General features: G+C 47.3%; 9 protein-coding genes across 9 annotated transcripts; 5 read left to right on the forward strand and 4 right to left on the reverse strand.

Moving 5' to 3' along the window:
- Positions 1-114: 114 nt before the first annotated feature.
- On the reverse strand, positions 115-3,391 carry LY89DRAFT_775959 (uncharacterized protein). The gene is made up of 12 exons (XM_018221993.1): positions 2,792-3,391; positions 2,556-2,746; positions 2,376-2,509; positions 1,913-2,252; positions 1,787-1,866; positions 1,713-1,734; positions 1,589-1,662; positions 1,384-1,542; positions 1,274-1,338; positions 770-1,223; positions 379-723; positions 115-329 (listed from the first exon to the last, which is right to left on the reverse strand). The coding sequence occupies exons 1-12, from the start codon at positions 3,003-3,005 to the stop codon at positions 284-286; spliced, it is 2,124 nt and encodes a 707-aa protein (XP_018078048.1). The 5' UTR covers positions 3,006-3,391; the 3' UTR covers positions 115-283.
- On the forward strand, positions 3,137-3,945 carry LY89DRAFT_924 (uncharacterized protein). Its single transcript, XM_018223517.1, has 2 exons — positions 3,137-3,837; positions 3,919-3,945. The coding sequence occupies exon 1, from the start codon at positions 3,268-3,270 to the stop codon at positions 3,718-3,720; it is 453 nt and encodes a 150-aa protein (XP_018078049.1). The 5' UTR covers positions 3,137-3,267; the 3' UTR covers positions 3,721-3,837; positions 3,919-3,945.
- Positions 3,946-4,804: 859 nt separating this feature from the next.
- LY89DRAFT_679035 (uncharacterized protein) lies at positions 4,805-6,010 on the forward strand. The gene has a single exon (XM_018213797.1). It carries the CDS (start codon positions 4,910-4,912, stop codon positions 5,906-5,908), a length of 999 nt encoding a protein of 332 aa, XP_018078050.1. The 5' UTR covers positions 4,805-4,909; the 3' UTR covers positions 5,909-6,010.
- A 293-nt stretch (positions 6,011-6,303) lies between these two features.
- LY89DRAFT_679037 (DUF423-domain-containing protein) lies at positions 6,304-7,152 on the forward strand. The gene is made up of 2 exons (XM_018213798.1): positions 6,304-6,460; positions 6,520-7,152. The coding sequence occupies exons 1-2, from the start codon at positions 6,320-6,322 to the stop codon at positions 6,748-6,750; spliced, it is 372 nt and encodes a 123-aa protein (XP_018078051.1). The 5' UTR covers positions 6,304-6,319; the 3' UTR covers positions 6,751-7,152.
- A 208-nt stretch (positions 7,153-7,360) lies between these two features.
- Positions 7,361-8,877, forward strand: LY89DRAFT_473 (NAD(P)-binding protein). The gene is made up of 3 exons (XM_018207781.1): positions 7,361-7,724; positions 7,771-8,115; positions 8,143-8,877. The coding sequence occupies exons 1-3, from the start codon at positions 7,692-7,694 to the stop codon at positions 8,659-8,661; spliced, it is 897 nt and encodes a 298-aa protein (XP_018078052.1). The 5' UTR covers positions 7,361-7,691; the 3' UTR covers positions 8,662-8,877.
- Positions 8,878-9,336: 459 nt separating this feature from the next.
- On the reverse strand, positions 9,337-9,795 carry LY89DRAFT_726763 (uncharacterized protein; the record flags this gene model as incomplete). The annotated part of the gene is made up of 1 exon (XM_018219078.1): positions 9,337-9,795. The coding sequence occupies one exon, from the start codon at positions 9,793-9,795 to the stop codon at positions 9,337-9,339; it is 459 nt and encodes a 152-aa protein (XP_018078053.1).
- Positions 9,796-10,908: 1,113 nt separating this feature from the next.
- Positions 10,909-11,607, reverse strand: LY89DRAFT_726764 (uncharacterized protein; the record flags this gene model as incomplete). Its single annotated transcript, XM_018219079.1, has 2 exons — positions 10,909-11,534; positions 11,589-11,607. The coding sequence occupies 2 exons, from the start codon at positions 11,605-11,607 to the stop codon at positions 10,909-10,911; spliced, it is 645 nt and encodes a 214-aa protein (XP_018078054.1).
- A 1,073-nt stretch (positions 11,608-12,680) lies between these two features.
- On the forward strand, positions 12,681-13,298 carry LY89DRAFT_662511 (uncharacterized protein; the record flags this gene model as incomplete). Its single annotated transcript, XM_018212650.1, has 1 exon — positions 12,681-13,298. The coding sequence occupies one exon, from the start codon at positions 12,681-12,683 to the stop codon at positions 13,296-13,298; it is 618 nt and encodes a 205-aa protein (XP_018078055.1).
- Positions 13,299-14,569: 1,271 nt separating this feature from the next.
- Positions 14,570-16,891, reverse strand: LY89DRAFT_950 (uncharacterized protein). Its single transcript, XM_018223527.1, has 3 exons — positions 14,883-16,891; positions 14,750-14,824; positions 14,570-14,617 (listed from the first exon to the last, which is right to left on the reverse strand). Exon 1 carries the CDS (start codon positions 16,585-16,587, stop codon positions 14,944-14,946), a length of 1,644 nt encoding a protein of 547 aa, XP_018078056.1. The 5' UTR covers positions 16,588-16,891; the 3' UTR covers positions 14,570-14,617; positions 14,750-14,824; positions 14,883-14,943.
- Between the last annotated feature and the right edge of the window lie 2,339 nt (positions 16,892-19,230).

A 19,230-nucleotide genomic window follows, 5' to 3' on the forward strand; every position in this document is an offset into this window, starting at 1 on the left:
GCTCAAGACCAAGGCGGATTTAACATATCATTACATGCTTCCTCCTCCTTAAGTCACTTTCTAGAGTGAAGCAAAGTCAGGAAGAAGATGGCGATAAATTGAAAAGATGTCAATCCCTAAGTTACACAAATAATTCCTCAGTGTTAAGCGCGTTCGGCGCATTCAGCGCATTCAGCGCACCAGCTCCACTACCTGAACCCTTCTGATACAGGTGCGGGGTAAAACAATTTACCCCTCCCCATTCTCTACTCCATCATCTCAGGTTAAAACAAAGCAAAAATACTCACCATCCGAATTCCGTCTTCCTGATAATACCAGCAGGTCCAAAACTAGAACTTGTCAGCAAATCACGACAGCACTTACAGGAGGAAATCTCACCCCCACTTCCGACCGTGAAATTCGTAGTACCTAATAAAATCATCGAATTCATCATCAGTAATCGATGATGAAGTCCAACCATTTAATTTCATGATTTTCCGGAGCGCAATCAGGAGCACACGCTTGTCGGCGTCATATTGACCTGGTTCATAGACGTTGCCAGTACCAAGGGCAGTCATGCATCCCTTGAAAGGTTTTAGCATGGTTCTGAATCGAACTGCTGCTGGCGAGTCGCCAGAAGATGGCGGACACATTTTGATAGGAGGCGGTACAATTGGCCACCCATTGGCTACACGTACGACTGTGCCTTGTGTAGGTGTAGGTGGAAAGAGATACTCTTTCCATCTATCGAAAGTTAGCTTCAATTTGAGTTCCAGGTAAATGGCCTTGCCTGAATAAGACGTTTTCTTTCGTGCAACGTTGTAAAAATCCTCGCCATTCGCGGGGTGTCGGGCTTATAAACCCCTCTCGGACAATGTACCAGTACAATTGATGCTCCGCGATCGTGAAATGGAGCGTGTCTAAAGCAAGCTCCTGACGACGTGAGAACAGAAATTGTACTATCAGGTCGAATCTAGGGCATAGGGGTGTGAAAATTGGTTCGAGGTATGGAGCAGCGTTTGGTCTCGAATAGCTTTGAGTGCCAGAAGCTCTGGCGGCGTTGAGGCGGGCTGTTCGATATGTGCGTTGTGCTGCAGTGCGTTGCATGGCAGATTGAATCCTTCTCGTTGTTGCATTTCTTCGGGTCTCAACTAGGACAGCCGTCTTTTGCGCAACGGTCATAGAGTCGTCCATCACCGGATCTATTCCAGGTGTAGGTATCTCGTCAAAGTCTTCTTGCTGCCCTGTAATGGTAAGGCACGAAGGAAAGGGTAACGATTCGACTTCTACGTACCTTGACCGAATATATACACGCTGCTGGCAGGTAGTGGACCCATATGTGTAGCCGTGGGCCCGTTCCTGCACGACGTCAGTAAGAATATTAACAATGTAGCGGCATCTGACCCTCTAACATGGTAGTTCCAGAAGCCCGTGTCGTGGAAGTATTGAAAGTATTCCACCGGAACTGGAGATATCCTTTCGTAGAGCCACCCTGAAGGTTTGGCGGCTATAGTTGGGTTGCCTTCGCACCGGTATTCATTATGAAGTGTATTCCAATCTGCTCTTTCGAATCATTAGCCTGTAAATCAATACCATCAGATTCACCTACAACACGAAACCGGCATATGGAAGGCCGCCAGCGTTTGTATGATCGTTGATCTTGTCTGCCATACCGCCGCAGAGCTACGCATTGATCAGCTGCATAAAACATGTGGTTTTGGCGTGCAACTCACTGCATTCTCCATCGAGAACCCTCTAGTGGTTCAATCAGTATCGAGAAGTTCGCGGTGTACAGGGACATGCTCACAGTTCTGCTAAACACTCGTCTTCGAAATAAGGCTCCGGGATCTTGAAATCGATACTAGTCATTTCGGCGTGCAAGGCATGCTAGAGAAATATTAGATTCGCGCCAATGCTGCTTGATGTCACTTACGGCTAATTCATGTAAGATCGTAGAAGCAAGACTGAATTGAGATAGTAATCTTTCCGCTGGGTGCATATTCTTATTCAGCAACGGCTGGATATCGTATAAATCGAGACAGCACTTCGTTGCATGCCACCAATTCTTTGGCACCGTAATACCGTGGAACATACTAGTCGTTGGTAGACCTGTCGACCACTCGGAACATCCACAGACAATATCGAACTCTATACTGCTTCCCATCCGAAAAAGTCTTTCTTGAATATCACGTATGCCATCATCGCTGTTGGCATCTGCAGGTGTGCGTCTGAAGAATCTATAGTAGTCCTGCCCTGGTTTTCCTGCGGTGACACTAACATAACAAGATATTAGCGACGGGCATTAGATGCGTCTCAATGATGCTGATAGAAGGCACAGCCATCTCGCGAGGCCCCCAGATTTTGGGATCTTTTCTCAGGGAAGTCGGGACCCTTACTCAGCTTGATCCACTTTCCTGCGAGCTCCCATTAGAAAAGCATCCCACCAGGGTGAGGTATTATGGTTTGTGAGTATCACGGTGGCTAGCTTGAGGCAAGGCTGCAGGATGTTCCAGACATCATTGTTGTTGACCTGCGTATATTGAGTAACATTCGCACAGAGGACAAGGAGTACTTACATCCCAGAATCCGTCGCTCTCATCTGTGCCTAAGCCTATAGGCCAGGAACCTTGATTTAGGGGCCTTGGATGGGCCCAGTTCTCTCTTCTAAAGATATCGTGAATGGGTAGCCCATCAAGGTTCTCAGGCTGTTCCACTGGCCTTTGAAACGCTAATGATTCCAAAGCCTCCAACTCTTCCGTGGTAAAGGCTTCATTGCATTAGCATTTGCTTTCCCCGCTGTCCAACCACTAACTATGGAACCTATCTCTTTGGTATTGTTGTAGAACTTCTTCCTCCACCAGTTCGTCAAATCCTGCATAGGGGTTGGCGTATATCGGAGTAAGGCCACTTTTGAAAGGAACATTATCTCGTATTACGGTGTGATTGATGCCTGATACCACTCCCGTTAGATGGGAATAAATCTCCGCTAGACTAGTTTTGGGGCCACTAGCCCGTGGCAACGCCATGACCCGAGTGAGAAGTGTACAGAGGAGCAACGAATGTAGTGATGTAGTCAGGTATCGACGTGACAATCGAATTGAACATGGATCTCATTAAGATATATAGGAGATAGAGAGAAGCGAAGGCTTTGCTTTGGCAGATGCGGGTAACTAGACTTTATTCGAAGTCAAGTAATCAAGATATAAATTCGACAAGGACACTTGTCACAACAATGATGAATCGAAAAGGAAGTCGCGTCCAAAATGGCGATACAGAAGGCTGGGGCAAATGCCGAGGCCAGGAATGCTCGCAGCTTTGAGACCATCCAATCGTAGAATTCCCGGGATACTTCGACGCATTTCAAACGACTTCCTTGAAGCCGGAAGCTTCTTGGGCATAAGATGTGGAGAAGAAGGAGACAGGCGTTTTCTTGCGGTCCCGAAATTGTTCTCTTGGATCGACATTTGCCCAACGATGTTGTCGCATGTGGGAAGCGAACGCGCGGACGCGTTTGTTGTTTCTCTTACAATTTTCTCCTCTGCTTCCTTTTCTCAACACTTCTATGTTCAACACCACAACCAGATCGAGTATATCCCCAGGGCGATATCTATGGCCGTGTTAACAGCTGCCTCATCCTGCAGCTGCCATCACCCCTATTGCTACGCGCCTCGAGACGATCCATCCATCGTGCACCAGGTGCTCCACCCCAAGCTCTTCTCCGAGTCTGCCAGCCAGCACTAGGAGAATTGGAGCACGACAATGAAGAGTTGAATCAACGCAACTTCTTCGACGGGAAATGGTTCTGTGATTCGGCATACGATCGGCAAAGCACATGAACGTAGGAATGGAGGCTTCGATGTTGAGTACCCAGGCATGATGAGAACCACTGCCTTCTTCGATGAATTGGAACGAATCTGATCCTACAATATGTATCTGCAGACTTGCTTCGAACTCGTCAGCCGTCTCCCTTTGTCTCTTTCCGTCGCCTTACGGCATTGTCGAACATAATCTCTCTCGACTTCTGTCTGAGCCTCCCGATCTCATACCTCCACGAGCAATGCCGGGAACATGCGTCTACACAATTGGAGACGAGCTGCATCCGGGTTTCGATGTCACCATGCACAAAAGCTGCCGCTGTTTCCAAGGGATTCTCTCTTCCACATTACCCGTGCGCACCGGTCATGTCTATCTCGCTCTGGGTCATGGTAAATGGATCGTACGCATGGGAACCTACCATAGCTCCGGATATAAGTGTAAAGGCTCTTGCTCCGAAGCGCACGGAGTACTCATCATTGTGTTTCTGCAAATCACAAGTCGTGAGGACGCTCGCCACTCAGGTAGGCTCTGCTAGGAAGATAGGTTGTCAGGTGTTGGATTGTTCATTGTTGCAGACATTGCCAGAACGCAGCAATCTCTTCATCAGTCTTTTCACAAGCTGAGTCTCTACAACTTTCCAACTATCCAGGTTTTCGAGCTATCTTCTCGAGATTCCAGCGAATGTCCAGAGAATAGACCCCTTCCTTAACCCCAATTGCAATCGCGGCTACAGTTCTTACGCAGAACAATCCTCCAAATTTTCTGCTCTTCAACTTCATTCATAGCCTTTACTATCCTTCCGCTTACTCTTCTTCTTGACAACGGGGCACCCAAAGCAGCAATGCCTCCGTGTTACGTTCCTGCATCTCGAGCTGCTCTACTGAATGCAGCTGCAAGTGCGGGCGGCTTGGGGTGCAATACCCGATAACTTGGTCGTGGAGCGGTGTGTGATCCATGTCTGCCATGCATTTCTGTCAATAGTGCATACTGGTCGCTTATTTTGGGATATAGAAAAGGCTGATATCACGCTGTCGTGCGAAACTTTGCATCGAGAGTCAATCTACGTCGGAGCTACGAATCTGAACGAATCTGGCTTGTTGTTTTGCTAGTCAACATGCTCTTTTCTATCTTATCTGTGTTTCTGCTCGCCCCTTCACTCCTCGATGCTATTCCCACCTTTTCGCGCGCTGCGCCAGAAATCCGCCAGATCTTCACTTTCCCAAACAATACTTTCATCGAGAACATTAGAGTACGTTTTAACGGCGAGCTCCTCCTCACTTCCATGAGCGTCCCAACCCTCTTTGAGATCGACCCTACAGCATCGACACCAAATGCATCAATCGTCTACACCTTCCCCAACGCCACTGGCCTCGCAGGAATCACCGAAACCGTGCCAGATACATTCGCCATAGTATCCGCGACATGGGATCTCGTCAACACACGCGCAATACTCGGTACAATCGTCGTCTGGACCATCAACCTTGGTTCCACTCCACCGATCGTCCATCGAATTGCCAACGTCACGAACTCAACAAGCTTCAATGGCATTGCCAGCATTCCAGAATCACCAAATCTTATCCTCGCAGCAGATTCCGCAATTGGTGCAATCTGGCGAGTCGATCTTCTCACTGGCTTGTACGGAATCGCATTCTCAGATCCACTATTTACTCCGATTAGTACAGCCCAGGGATCGAATCTGGGAATCAACGGCTTGAAGATCAAGGACGGGTATCTGCACTTCACCGATTCAGCTCAAGGCATCTATGGCCGCGTCGAAATCGACAGCCTTGGAAACAAAATCGGTGCTGTAGATCTGATAGCGAACATCACAGCCTCAGTAGCGACGGGTGGTGTTTATGATGATTTTGCGCTGGATCGTATGGGGAGGGCCTGGATTGCTACGCATCCGGAGTATGTAGTTGAGGTGGAGCTGAATGGCAGTCAGGAGGTTATTGCTAATGAGACGCTGCTGTTAAATCCTACGAGCGCTGCTTTTGGGAGAGGAAGTACTGCAGAGGAGAAGACGTTGTATGTTGCAAATGGTGGGCTATTTGCCGGCGATGATTTGGTTGATGAGGGGGTTGTAGCTGTTGATGTTAGTTGCTTTGGGTAGAAATTGGTGATGATGAATGAACATATCGAGAATTGAGTCTCGTTTCTACATCAAATGAGGGAGAATTGTTTCTTCGATATCCAGACATTTAGTTGAGAAAATATGGATCCCAAGTAGAACCGTCTACGGAGTACTACGGACGGACTTGTTCATCAGGAAATGTGGGGCAAACGATATGAAGTAGACATTGATTCTTTGCATTTTCTTTGTCCCTGTATGATTTCGAACTCCTCCACTTTGGGGTCGACCAAGCTCAACTCAATGTTGGTCCTTGTTTTGACTTCTTGATTGTTCGAGGGGTCCCACATCCAGAAACTGCTGACTCAGCATCACCTCACCTCACCATTCAGCAAAACCCTCGACTACAAGTCTACAACAGCCAACCATCTCTCAATCAACTCTTCAGTCAAAATGCCCATCCCCTTCTGGACAATCGGCAGCATCTACGGTGCATCCGCCATCGCAATGGGCGCCTTCGGAGCTCACGGCCTCAAGAAAAAGATCGCAGACCCAGCACGCATAGCAAACTGGAACACAGCTGCTCATTACCAAGTACCTCCTCCTCCCTCGTCCCCCAACCCAGACACAAGCTAACAATCGTCTTCTCTCAGCTCGTTCACTCCGGTGTCCTCCTCCTTACCGCTGCCGTCGCGCCTAAGAATACTCTCGCTGCAAGCCTGCTGGTTGCTGGCATGACGATGTTTAGTGGGAGTATTTACCTGCTTACGCTGGATCCGCAGAGGTTCAAGGCGTTGGGGCCTGTTACGCCGCTGGGTGGATTGTGTTTGATTGGAGGGTGGGCGGCATTGGCGTTTGGGAAGAGGATTCCGCTTGTGAGGTGATTGCTAGTTGGGATTGTATATATGGGTCATAGATGGTATGGGAGCTCTCCGCTATTGTACGATGAGGGATGGGATTGAAGACTTGTGTTGATATTCCAGGGATTCATGAGGAGAATGCATGCCATTAACCTCGTAGGTTATTGGTACATCTCACGTCTCTCCCTTACTTCAAATGAGATGGGATGTCATTCTAGAAAGAGCAAGAAAGAACAACAGTAATCCGGAGACTTCTGCGGAGACTTCTGTAATTAGCTGGTCACTGCCGGATAGGTCTGGTCAAGGCAGCTTGAAAGCATTTGCCATTTGCTATGGGTATAGTCAGTCTCCAACTCGGACAGTAGTAGAACCCGTCATTAAAGGATGCCCCGTGTCTCAATACTCCACCCCACCAACAACCTAACATTCCTTGGCAACTACTCTGTAGAGCATTTGATGTATAATCCATCTCGATCCACACAACCTTAACACCGTGATGTCCACGGTCCATAGCCCTAAATAGCCAATCGTAGATACGAATCCTACAAGCATTACCAAAGCTCTCGGCTTTCGCTCAAGCAAAGAAGAGCCGAAGTCACGAAATGTGACCTAAGCAGCTCCGGAGACTTTTTCTTGCGGCGGAGACTTTCAGCCCTATCCAACCACTTCAACCCAAATCTGATGTCGTGCAGCAACTTCTGACAAAGCATATTTGAGGTGAGGAAACTTATCAAGTGAGTTCTGTGGGGCGGACCAAGGTTGGAGCGGGCGCTAGTAAGGTCCGTATGCATCAATGATGCTGCGCGTCCTCGCGTCGTACAGAAGTCTGGAAGTATATAAGTTTGCGAGGTTCTCTATCGAAATTGTATATTGAATTTCAAATTCAAATTTCCAACCCCTTTGGCGTCCTTGAATTCAATCCCTCAAACAACTCCATACTTCATAGAAAATCCAACATCCCAACCATGTCAACCTTCAAAAACATCGCTCTTCTCGGTGTAAGTCCTCTCCAAACAATTATCTCACCTCACTAATCCCACCTAGTCAACCGGCAACCTAGGCTCACGAATCCTCACCGCACTCAACAAAGCCGGCTTCACCGTGACAGCCATTCAACGCAAAGACTCCACTAACACTCCCAACGGCCCAGCCCACTCCTTGAAAGTCGACCTGAGCTCCGAATCCGAGCTCACACGCGCATTCGCGAATCAAGATGTCGTCGTCTCCGCGCTGCCCATGCCCCGGCTAGCCACCGACAAGATTTGGATGAACGCCGCCATCGCCGCTGGCGTGAAACGCATCGTGCCTTCGGAGTTCAGTACTAATATGGATAACAAGCTTTCTCAGAAATTGCCGATTATTAAGGATAAGTTGGAGATTAGGGCTTATGTGGAGGAGTTGGGGAAGGAGGGGAAGGTGGAGTGGAATAGTGTTAATAATGGGCCGTTTATGTTACCGCAGATGTGGTTGTCTGGGTGGATGGGACCGAATCCCAAGACGAAGACTGCTACGTTCCATGATGGTGGGAATGCGATCGTTGGTACTTCTACCTTGGAACGGATTGGAGAGGGAGTAGCTGCTTCTTTGCTACCAGAGAATGCGGAGAAGACGAAGAATAAGGCTGTTTATGTGTACTCGGCAGCGGTGAGCGAGCGTAAGATTGCGGATGTCATCTCGAAGTTGTTGGGTGGGGTCACGTTTGAGGAGACGGATTTGAGCGTTGAGCAGATTACGAAGGATGCTTTTGCTGCGTATGAGAAGGATCAAAGTACGCACGATATGAGGTTTTATATCCCGTTCTGCTTTGGGAAGGGGTATGGTGGGGACTATAGGGATATTGCTATGAATAAGGAGTTGGGGTTGAAGGAAATGAGCGATGGAGAGCTGGAGGAGATGTTCGCGGGGACTTTGAGGAAGCAGGGGCTTATTCAGTAAAGGAGCAAATGTACTTCCTTCGTGTCTGTATGTCTAGTTTCCTTTTTATGGCTATGAACTTGCGTACATTCCTCTCCAAGCTGCTTCGTGGTAACATGTCGACTGCCACCTTACACTACATTCTCCAATGTCACAATCCAGATTTGACTAGTGTGAATGCTATTCGCAACTGGATGCATCCAGCTATGACTTCTTTGTGTTGCTATTAGGACTACGACTCGAATTAAGCACATAAACGAATTCTCAAGACTTATGATGGAGGGAATGGAGAATTTTGGATCAGGCTGCTGCTGGTGTATCTTCTCACCTTAGAGAGAAAGAATGGGATGATAATACAGGATTAGGGAGGCGAAGCGCATGTCCACTGCATCATAGGTTCATGAGGCGTCTCTCTTCGTCTCGCCAAGTCACTTGCACAAGGTCTTCACATTTATGGCCATGACGCTTGGATTGCAGTTCTCAATGCTTATTATCATTCAGTCGATCACTGAGGATCCAGTCCGCCCCAGTATGACCAGAAGAAGACCATTTCCATTCCTTCCCGCACCTGAAACCAACGCTATTATGTCTCCACGCTATCCTTCATGCTTTCATGACGAGACGAGAAACTGAAAGTCGTCTAGAAGGATTAGTATGTCTTGAAAAGCCAAGAGAGGAATGAATTACATACCAATCTCAAAGGAAAGCAGCAAGAGCAGCAACTCCCATCAATCCACCAACGCCAAGACCCAACGTAGCTGCAGCAGCGCTGGAAGTCGAACCTGAAGCCGAAGCCGTAGTCGTGCTAGTAACCGACGTAGCCGTGCTTGAATTATCGACAGTGATGGTCGAGGTGCACGTAGTGTTGGCAGCTTGAGAACCGGAGACGGTAGAGCTGACGCTGTAAACAATCGTCTCAGTGCTCAAGAGGCTGCCGGTGAAGGTTGGGTCAGAGATGAACTCGGAGAAGACAGACGTGCCGGTGGTCTGGTAGACGATGACGGTGCCGGGGTGCTCTGTGGTGGTAGAGGTCTCGGACTCGGTGATGGAGAGTGTGGAGGTTGGATCCTCTTGGACGCCGATGAAACCGAAGTTTTGGGCAGCGAGGGTGAGGGTGGAGAGAGAGAGAACGAGGGTGATGATATTAGACTTCATCTTGACGGTTGTTCGATTAGATTGTAGAGAATGGTTTGAAGGGGGTTGTGCTGTTTTGAGGTTTAGGTTGTCTGTTTGTCGTTGAAGTGTTGCGAGGTCTCGAGGTGGTTTGTTTACAATTGAAGCAAGGCTGCGATTTTATGGTCTCTCGATCTGCGCTAGTGGGGGTAGGTACTTAATGCCAAGCTCAGAGTGAGCTTCAAGGTAAAGTTGAAGGTGAAAGATTTGGGTAGTGAATGGCGCACATGTTGAAATTCACTTTACTATTTTACCAAAAGCACTTAAAAGCACTTCAAGCACGGACAAAATCGCGGACATGATGACATTCACCCTGCCACTTGCAGAACTACAGACTTCCAGATCTCAGCTCCAGCTGTATATCTAAACAAAATTCTCTTTCTCTTTTATTACCTGCAACTCACAAATGGATTGACAGTCGATTTCGTCTGGCTCCAGGGTACGCACTTCATCTGGTATACTTGCGATTATACTGTGTCCTTGCACATGTATTCTGTTTTTTTTACGGAAAACTACATTATCACGGACGAGAGGCATTACTAAAGAGTATCGCCTAACCAAGTACTGATTTGTTTTTGTGATGCTGTCACTCACTGAACCTTCCTATCCATGTCGTTCCTCAAACCAACAAATTCTTCCCCATTTTACAAAGTCAATTTCCTGCACTTGCCAAATACAACGTCCTTCAAAATCTTAGTCCTTCAAAATCTTAGTCCTTCAAAATCTTAGTCCTCCAATGCGCATAGTGGTCTCCTGATGAGACGCATTATCCTTTGGGATTCTTTCTGGGAAAGAATTCCAACTGACCACGTCGACGGGCTGTTCTTCTGCCTCGTGTCCCAGTCCGAGGTTTCCTAGGAAGACTGCCTTTCGGCCCTCCCAATACGGTACAACGACTGTAGGCGCTGGTACGAACTCTGCGTTATCGCTGTCATCGACGAACTCCGCCTCGGCCCAAGACAGCTGTTCAACATCTAGAAGGCAATCGGCGAGCAAAGCGAGGGTGTTGCCGTTGAAATCGCAGACCACGACTCACAATGTAGGAGCTTTCCTGTAGAAGATTCGGCCAATGAAGACCCCATAGAAAGTAAAAGACTAGTCTTCTGAATCTTTGTAAGAGATCTTGCGAAAAAGTTGAAAATAATAGTTGAAGAATGCGGCCATGCCGGAGGTGTCGTTGAGAGACTCTGGATTTGATGGAGAGACACAGAGGTCGATGTCAATGCGCTCGACGTTGGACGAGAATAAGAGGCATATGTCGATGTGGCCGTGATCAGGATGATAATAACAGAAGAAAGGAAGAGGATCCAGGTAATTTGACAGCTTGCCCCAGAGGTCGCTGACGGGTATGTCGATCATGGCGATTGTAGGTCGAAGTCCGGTTGTGAACACGTTCGGAATTGAATGGAAGATGTAGTTTCGGATCCTGTTATTGCCCTGGTGTACAGGCTTCTCACTACTTTTCTTCGTATAGATGTCATGATCGTCGCTTGCTCCATCAAATCTCAGTGTGCGTGCGCTGCTACAGGTTGGTTTCTTGTTCACATAGTGTGCGTCCTCCGCGACCTTGTTGCCTTGCATATTGACTGCCGATGTTGCAGCAGTGCTTAATTCTTTAGGAGATTGGAACACATCCTTTATAATGTTGATCATATCGTCTGGTCGAGGAACATTCTTTCTGCTCCACAGGGCTTTGGTATGAGAGCTTGTGGCCTGGGTAGCTGGGAGACTTTCAGTACGTATTATAACAAGTCAGAAGAGAGGAATATTATTACCCTTGGAAGTAATGTTCATAGCGCTGGTAGGATACACCGAAGATGGAAACCCTAGATGGTCTGACCGGTTAGTTGGTTGTTCTTGAAGGCTTGCGTTATGGACCGTGAATTGTATGTTTGCGTATCCAGAAGTAGAAGTCTAGCTTCTGCGCTGAGTAGGCAGGAAATCTTCAGGTCGATTGGTAAGGTGACTGAAAGTCCAATGTCGATGGATTAGAGGTGAAGCTGAAGGTGTAAATGGAAATGGAAAGGGAAGGAAGGAAAAGAAGCTACTTCGTTACACATGGAATAAAGAAGTTCACCGGAGTCATATTAACGATCCACGTGACGCGCCCGCCAACTACTCGATTTCGCAACGACGAATGTGTGCCCTATCATTGACCGCATGGTTTCTAGAAAACATCATGCCATCGATAAAACTTCCCTAGAAGCATTGAAGGCAAGGCTCACCAAAATAACGGGGGATCGTTAGGATGAAGACAAGAACTGCAGGTCCAGGTCCTGAGTCTGACCGGTCGCCATTCATTGGTTGGTGCAGGGAAAAGAGACAAACAGATGAGGCAAACGAAATGGCTCTGGCTCTCTCACACGTTGCCCATGAGGTTCCATATCAACAACTTTTCCTCCTGCGAAAAATTCGTCGTTCTCGATGGTTGCTTTGGACACTGCCGCCGTGACTACAACCCAGTGCTCTAGACGGGTAGTTCGGACAGTTATTTTGGTCATAACCGGGACCGTCTAACTTAGACGATTATAATTTAATTGAAAACTACTATTATGTCGGATATTAATAGATTTTAATAGTTATTAACTACTAAATAATTATTTATAACGTCTAATTAAATACTTTATAAAATGTAAAAATAAGTCACAATTTCATTGAATTAAAAGACGAGAATATCAGTTTTTAACGACTAAGAACTAGAACTATCCAATTATAGACGGTTATTTTAAATTTATGTCCGAGAAAAGTCTAGACGGACAGTTCCTGTCGGACACGCTAAACCGAATTGGCCGTACAGAGCGCTGCTACAACCTTCTGAATCTCTGAAAGCTTCCAGAGAGGCACAAAAGCAAACAAATCTCTCAGAAATGCAGCAAAAAGAAGGAGCGGAGGAAAAGGAGAGATCTGGAGGCACGAAGGACGAGAGCCATTGGGGAGAACAAAGCGCCTCTCAGCGGCTAGCAATAAAGGCTCCAAGCGATAGCAGCAATCTTCCAAATCCCTATTCTACGAAGTGGTATATCGACGAGATCATTGCTGCGATTCGACCAAAGAGAGCCGAGGAGAGTTTTCGTTCCATTCAGCGTCTTGAGACCTATGTCGATGCAGCTGAACAGCACGAGGAGCTTGCTACTGCCTTCTTCAATGAAGCTGAGCGCCGACGCATTCAGTATTGCAAGTCAATTCAGGCAATTATACAGTGCTTATGCCAACATGCCCACGTTCTTCGTCGCTCAAAAAGAGAGTTCTTTGGACCATTTCGACTCCCACAAACAACCACCTCAAACTCGGACAAGACCACCGATTCAGCAAGGGCCACCAAGCCCGCAACTAAGTTGGAGGAATCTAAGCTTGAATCATACATGGCTGGCGAAAAGGCGTTATTGGAGCGAATTTCCGAGGCTTTGCGCAAGTTATATACAGCTGCAACTGAACTTTTCAATCTCCCCTCTGCCGGCGTGCCAAGGGATCCTGATGCTCCCTGACGACGACTCAGAGGTTGGTACGCACTCAATGAGCACGCTCTGTCAGTGGCAATCTCCGGGCATAGTGTCTTCGAAATGGTCGTGGAATGTCTAATCCGGGATCTTCCACAGCACTGGGAAGTTGGTTAGTTCGCCCATTCTGATTGTCCTTTGATACCAATTTTTTGTTCGAGTATCTTGACTTACGTTGCATAGCCCAGATCGGAGAGGAGATTCGTAGAGTTTTGGGGGCCTCAATCGTAGGCAAGACGTCCGCTGGAATGCCGCAAGTAATCTTCATCGCACAGACTAGACCGCACACTTCTATATCACCTATCTAGCTCGTGGGTGCGACGAAACCGGATTACCGAACGCACAAATCGCCTCACCGACTTGGACTGGCATGGTTCTACGGACCACAATATGTACTCAATTCCAAATTGAGCTGAAGCTGCCTGGGTTGCAAAGGCAGCTAGATTACATGGGATACCCAGAGCTGGTTCTAGTCTTGTCAATAAGTCTGTCAGTCAATGATCTAATTCACCGAACAGCTTGAACCTTCGAGAAAGTCGAAGGCGGAACACAACCTGTTTGGCGTTATGGGGGGTTTCGAATGGAGAATCGTTCGAATCATCTGAATATACTTGCAGAGAAGAGTATGTAAGACTTGATGCAGTCGATTGAGTCGTAGGTAATGTCTTGTCTGTATTCATGGCACTCGAGTTAGTGGGGAGTTTTGAAGAATTTGAGAGTGCCGAGAATGCTTTCAGTGAACGCGCGACTCACTTAGATTTAAAATATGTTACTTTTCGAGCAGAACCAGGAGAACCCAACCCGTACACTATTCAAAGCTACTTTTGAGGGTACTGCCAAAGTCTTAATACAAAGTACGAGTTCAATTTCGACTTGTCGAGTGCTTTGGCTTGCTCATGCCACAGTCTCATAGCTCATACTTGAAACTCGCAGCTGCAACTCACACATATAGTTCATAACCGCAGCACATGGTAAAAGCTTACAGTCGCAGTTTGAAGTAGGCAAGTTGGAGTTTGTTGATTTTCAGTTAGGCCTGCACCAGACAATTCTCGATGCACCAGATCCTATGAGTGACTTTGAAGCTCCTAGCACTTTATCAACTATACCTGTGACATCCTAGCCTTGATGATTTTGCTTCCACAATGTTGGTGAATACAGAACCCATCAGAGGTAGTTGAGATGATATTAGAGAGCATTACAAATGTCAAGTTGGAATCCCCGGTATCTTGAGAAGCAAATAATTCGTCTTTATAAGGCTCCTCGTGTAGGTCTGTAAACAATTGCAGAAGCTGCTTCGGTTCCTTGTCCTGAGTTGTAACGCTGGTAAGATGAGATGAAGTACAAACTTGAGCAGTGTTTTCGAGAGTAAGTTCGACGAGCAAGCAAAATATGCTCATTCTATAGATGCTCTTTGCAAAATGAAATTCTCCCAAACTTACAATTTAAGAACACCGACTTGGTGATGACTTGTGACCTCTGCTAACCCCAAATATTGGCATATTGGCTTATCATCCCTATTAAAACCACTAGGCTAAACACGAGTGGTTCTTAGCTCGATGGAGGAACCAATACCTTTAAGTTCTTGTTTTATAAAACATCATATCAGAGATCCATACAAGAATCTTAAATGCCTCTAAATAGTCTCATCGTTCAACAACCCCTCAAACCACTTCGCAAACCTCACCGACGGCACATCAACGCCCCTCCAAAACCAATCCGCCGCCACAATCGTAACCGGCCCCACGACCACAAACAACGGCACCAAAATCCCCAATGCGTATCCCCAGCCTTGATACCCCGTGATTCTTTCCCATGTCTGAATCACCACAAAATGACCCAAACTCTTGATGACAGTGCCATGCATCAAATACAGCGCAAACGACGTCTTGCCCATATATTGCGAGATGGGCCATTCGAGGAATCGCTGAACGGCACGAAGGCGGCTGATGATGAACACGAGCAAGATGGCGCCGACGGATTCCCAGAAGAAGAGGTCCCAGGCGGTGAAAGGGTGGTACCAGGAGAGGAGACTGTAGAAGAACACTTTGTCTGCGCCAACGGGAGGGTAGGAGAGGATTAGCAAGGCGAAGATGAAGAGGACGGCCCATACTTTTTGGCTGTTTGAGTGGCGGAAGAGAGATCGGAAACGGGAGAGGGCGCGAGGAATGGGGATTGGGAGAGTGAGGGATTCGTAGTTGTTTCCTTCACCGTCAGAGGGAGATGCTGCTTGACGGCGACGCATGCGGAGATCTAGCTCTGCGATTGAGGATCCAGCGAGGAAGGTGGCGATTGCCCATTCATCCCAGTAGAGGCAGAAAGCCGAGGAGAACATGAAGAATACGAGGCGGATGTTGGCTCGCATTTTTGAGCAGCCGTGTAAGAATAGGAAGAGAATACAACTGGATCGAAACTCGACGTGGAGAGTCCAGGTGTGCCCATCTACATCAGGCAAGATACCATTCTTCGTCCAAGTGAAGAGTGTTCCGCGAGCAAAGTCGAAGTAACTCCTATATGCATTGTAGACCGTCCCCCAGAATGATTCTCCGGCTGGGAGGTACGATTCTACAATGCCCGGGGGCATCGAAGGGTTCTCGGAGTGGAATTTGTCGAACCAGCTGAATACACCGAATTGGACGAGGAAAATGTTCAAGATCCAGAGAGCTGCGACTGGAAGAAACAGTCTGAACCATCTTCGGAAAATGGCTGATCCTAATGCTCCTTGCAGCTTCTCAAAATCGCGAGAGTGTATGAGTTTCAGAGGTTTGTAGCTGAGGACGTAGCCAGAAAGAACGAAAAAGATGGTGACTGCTGCTTGACCATTGTAAAGGAGACGAATGATAGGGAGTTGGAAGATGTAGTAGGTCTGCACGAAATGGTGATTGCCGCCTTCACCGTATGGATGCCAGACTTCGTTACAATAGGCAGTGGTGTAATGTGAAAAGAACACTGCATAACAAGCATAACCTCGTAAGCCGTCTAAGTATGCTGTCTCATGGAGATCTTTGGTTGGTCCCGAACTTCGTCGTAGAAAGCTTGGAATGAAGAATGAGGCAAACTTAATCAGTCCAGATTTGAGCTTTTTGGTGCTCTCTGGACTCCATTGCGAGCGGACTTGTGTGTGTCGAATTGATTGAAGGAAGTGACCGAGTGTGGGGTATTTTCGTCCAGAATTCCTCGGCTTTTCATGGGATATGACTGTGATCAATTCCTTGTCGTCAACCACTTCGTTGTCGAGAAAAGGTACCTGCTCCGCGAAACCAACTTCTCGAAGATCCATCGCAGATCAGATTGTAAGAGAGAGAGGTCTGATCATTGAGGAGAGGCAAGCAGGGAAGGTATAGATACTCGTGGCTGATCTCAGGGGCTTGGCCGAGGTATGGTGAATGCACTTGTGAAATGCTACATCGGCAGCGAACCACTTTAAGATGTTGGCCCGGGATATTCAAGGGAGTCGAGACTTCGAAGGGGAGGCAATACATATAATTGGATAATTCTCTCGGCATCAAGCATAGAAGCAGCATTAGACCGAGCTAGGAGACGTCGTTCCTGACGGACCTTGCACCAATTCCTCTCCACTATCCCCGGATTGAATGCGGGGCAGAAGTGATCGACGCCGACGGCAAATAAGATAAGTCAGAACCAGAAAAAGGCACGAGAACTTTATCGAAGGGAAATCGATACTGCGATAACCTTTTCTCGCAGCTTATTCGACTTTCTGAATACTCAAAGACATGTTGCTTGCGCATCTGATAATATATTCAGTGGTGGATAATTGCAAATATTAATCGAAAACAAGGCATCGAGCTCGGGTGCAAAGAAGGAAACAACTTTCGTATCAAAATTTTCGTACATTCTTATCTCAAATTGAACACGATAGCCATGTCACGAATTTTGACCAGACCAAGAGCCGCCACTGAAGGCATTCCGAAGACCGTCCTGCCTCAGCAGCGCCACAACCGCATCGTCTGTTTAATTATCGAATTATGAAGGATGGTGGTAGATAAGGTGAAGATCACCCCTGAGGACGTCCATGAATGCGAGCGCCACTTAAATGCTCTGCATGTAGGAATGGCATCGTCAGCGAAAGTGTTGACTGATCACAATCACACCTTCTCGGCATTTGCGAACACGTGCAGATGCAACAATGCCATGGAGCGAGATTGGATAAAATCCCTTCGGCCAAGGTCTTAAAGCTCAACTTGATGCGCATAGACGGCTACAGATTCTCAGATGCTCGCATGCTGTGAAATGGAGTGAGAAGGGGGAAAATCCGTTTGAAGAGTCGAGAATTTCATGTTTTCTATTCTGACGCCACATTGCGGCTCGAGCAGAAGTGGCTGATTTCTTCCAGCTATAAAATATTCAAATTTCCTTCCGCACCTCTGCGTTTCCTAGCTCGCTTCACTTGTTTCAGTTACGCCAACCTCTCTCACAATCTCCTTTCAAATTATTGATGGCTAACCTCAAAGGCAGTTTCCGCACGAGAGCGCTATTATACCTTCGAAGGGACCCAAGTGATCAGCGAAACCGTACTGGCACGAGGAGAGAAATTCGAACCTCACAGCACATTTAGCTTCTATTCCGCTTGAAGTTGGTTGGACTCGGACTGTTTGCTTAAATTTCAAATTGTCCCTCATCAGATTTTGTTATTGCTTTGTTGGTATTTCAGTCTCAAACGGCTCGAAGTTAAGGCCCGAGGCGCGCGCGTAACAAATGGCGATGGAGATCTTGGACACCTTTGCCTGGTGGACCCAAATTTCCGTGTCTTCAACCAGTTTCATTAATTGTTTCCAATCCAACAGTATGTATCAGATTAGATTGATATGATGATTGTTTAAGTACACAAAATATAAATTTGCGTTGAGCACTGGAGGGAGGTTGCCTACTTCGAATTTGTGGTTTTTTGAAGTTCGTCGCGCGCCTCCTGTTTCAATGGTGTATTGTGGCCGTAAGGTCTCGACCCAAAGGGTGGCTTATGAGAGTATCTGGGCAAAACTTACTTCACCCAACCACTCCCTACTTTTTCAGTCTGCATTTTCTCATGCTCCTGGAATTATGGATTCAGCTGCCCCCGTGCCTCAGACGCGTTGAAACTACGACGCACTCTCGTCGCTAAAATTCGACGATATAATTGACGCTCTAGCCTGTGCCTATGGAGAACGGGAGGATGATTCTTTTGAGTCAACCAGCGCGTATAGCAGACGTAATCAGATCACGGAGTGGCGCGACTGGTATGTTGCGAAGTACCCCCACACAGATCCGATTGGGCTTGTGAATCTTCATGGCGAGAATGTTAACTTACGAGTGCTGTTTATGGCCGATCATGAGGCGGGATACTCAATCTTACTCTTTCTCGAGATTTGCTACGAGGTGGATAAAGCTCTCTGTAGCCTCGATACAGATGCCTTTACGTCGATCAAGATATAGCATTCGCCTGTAGACATGACAGCTTTCAAATACCTACTTTCTGAGCAATTAATGAATTGGTGGAAATCGGGATTTTGTGCACCCAGCAATGAGATTCAATCTCTAGGAGCAAATCGTGTTTCCATTGGCATCCGGCACAGGGATCTCAGATGTGCTTTGGCGAAGATGAATCGATTGATGGATGGCGGAGGGCGTGACTCCAGTGATTTTGGAAACAGAGTCTGGTCATGGTGCTTGGATGTTGAGCTGGAACTTCCTGCTGGTCTTTTCCAAGGCACATTTGGAAGGCACGATCTAGTTAGAGAATCTTGGAAAATCATGCTTGAGCAGCTTCAGCGAAGGCCGCAGGATTATCATGCAACACCTGTTTTATTACCTACTCTCGAAGCTTCAGACACAGAAGGTTGTATCCCTTCAAGATAAGTAGCTGCTTACGAACATGGGGACAAAAGTCCGTGCGTTCAGGCTGTAGAACCTCGAAATTAAAACTCTT

This window comes from Mollisia scopiformis (genome assembly GCF_001500285.1).
Source record: "Mollisia scopiformis unplaced genomic scaffold LY89scaffold_1, whole genome shotgun sequence".
Lineage (NCBI taxonomy): Eukaryota > Fungi > Ascomycota > Leotiomycetes > Helotiales > Mollisiaceae > Mollisia > Mollisia scopiformis.

Bases quoted from the DNA above. Each gene is read 5' to 3' on its own strand.
- LY89DRAFT_775959 (XM_018221993.1), bottom strand. From the start codon at position 3,005: ATGGCGTTGCCACGGGCTAGTGGCCCCAAAACTAGTCTAGCGGAGATT. The intron at 1,867-1,912 runs GTAAGTGACATC...ATATTTCTCTAG, and splicing joins CGATCTTACATGAATTAGCC to CATGCCTTGCACGCCGAAAT. The intron at 1,543-1,588 runs GTAGGTGAATCT...ATGATTCGAAAG, and splicing joins CCATATGCCGGTTTCGTGTT to AGCAGATTGGAATACACTTC.
- LY89DRAFT_924 (XM_018223517.1), top strand. From the start codon at position 3,268: ATGCCGAGGCCAGGAATGCTCGCAGCTTTGAGACCATCCAATCGTAGA.
- LY89DRAFT_679035 (XM_018213797.1), top strand. From the start codon at position 4,910: ATGCTCTTTTCTATCTTATCTGTGTTTCTGCTCGCCCCTTCACTCCTC.
- LY89DRAFT_679037 (XM_018213798.1), top strand. From the start codon at position 6,320: ATGCCCATCCCCTTCTGGACAATCGGCAGCATCTACGGTGCATCCGCC. The intron at 6,461-6,519 runs GTACCTCCTCCT...GTCTTCTCTCAG, and splicing joins ACACAGCTGCTCATTACCAA to CTCGTTCACTCCGGTGTCCT.
- LY89DRAFT_473 (XM_018207781.1), top strand. From the start codon at position 7,692: ATGTCAACCTTCAAAAACATCGCTCTTCTCGGT. The intron at 7,725-7,770 runs GTAAGTCCTCTC...AATCCCACCTAG, and splicing joins AAAACATCGCTCTTCTCGGT to TCAACCGGCAACCTAGGCTC. The intron at 8,116-8,142 runs GTGGAGGAGTTG...AAGGAGGGGAAG, and splicing joins AGTTGGAGATTAGGGCTTAT to GTGGAGTGGAATAGTGTTAA.
- LY89DRAFT_950 (XM_018223527.1), bottom strand. From the start codon at position 16,587: ATGGATCTTCGAGAAGTTGGTTTCGCGGAGCAGGTACCTTTTCTCGAC.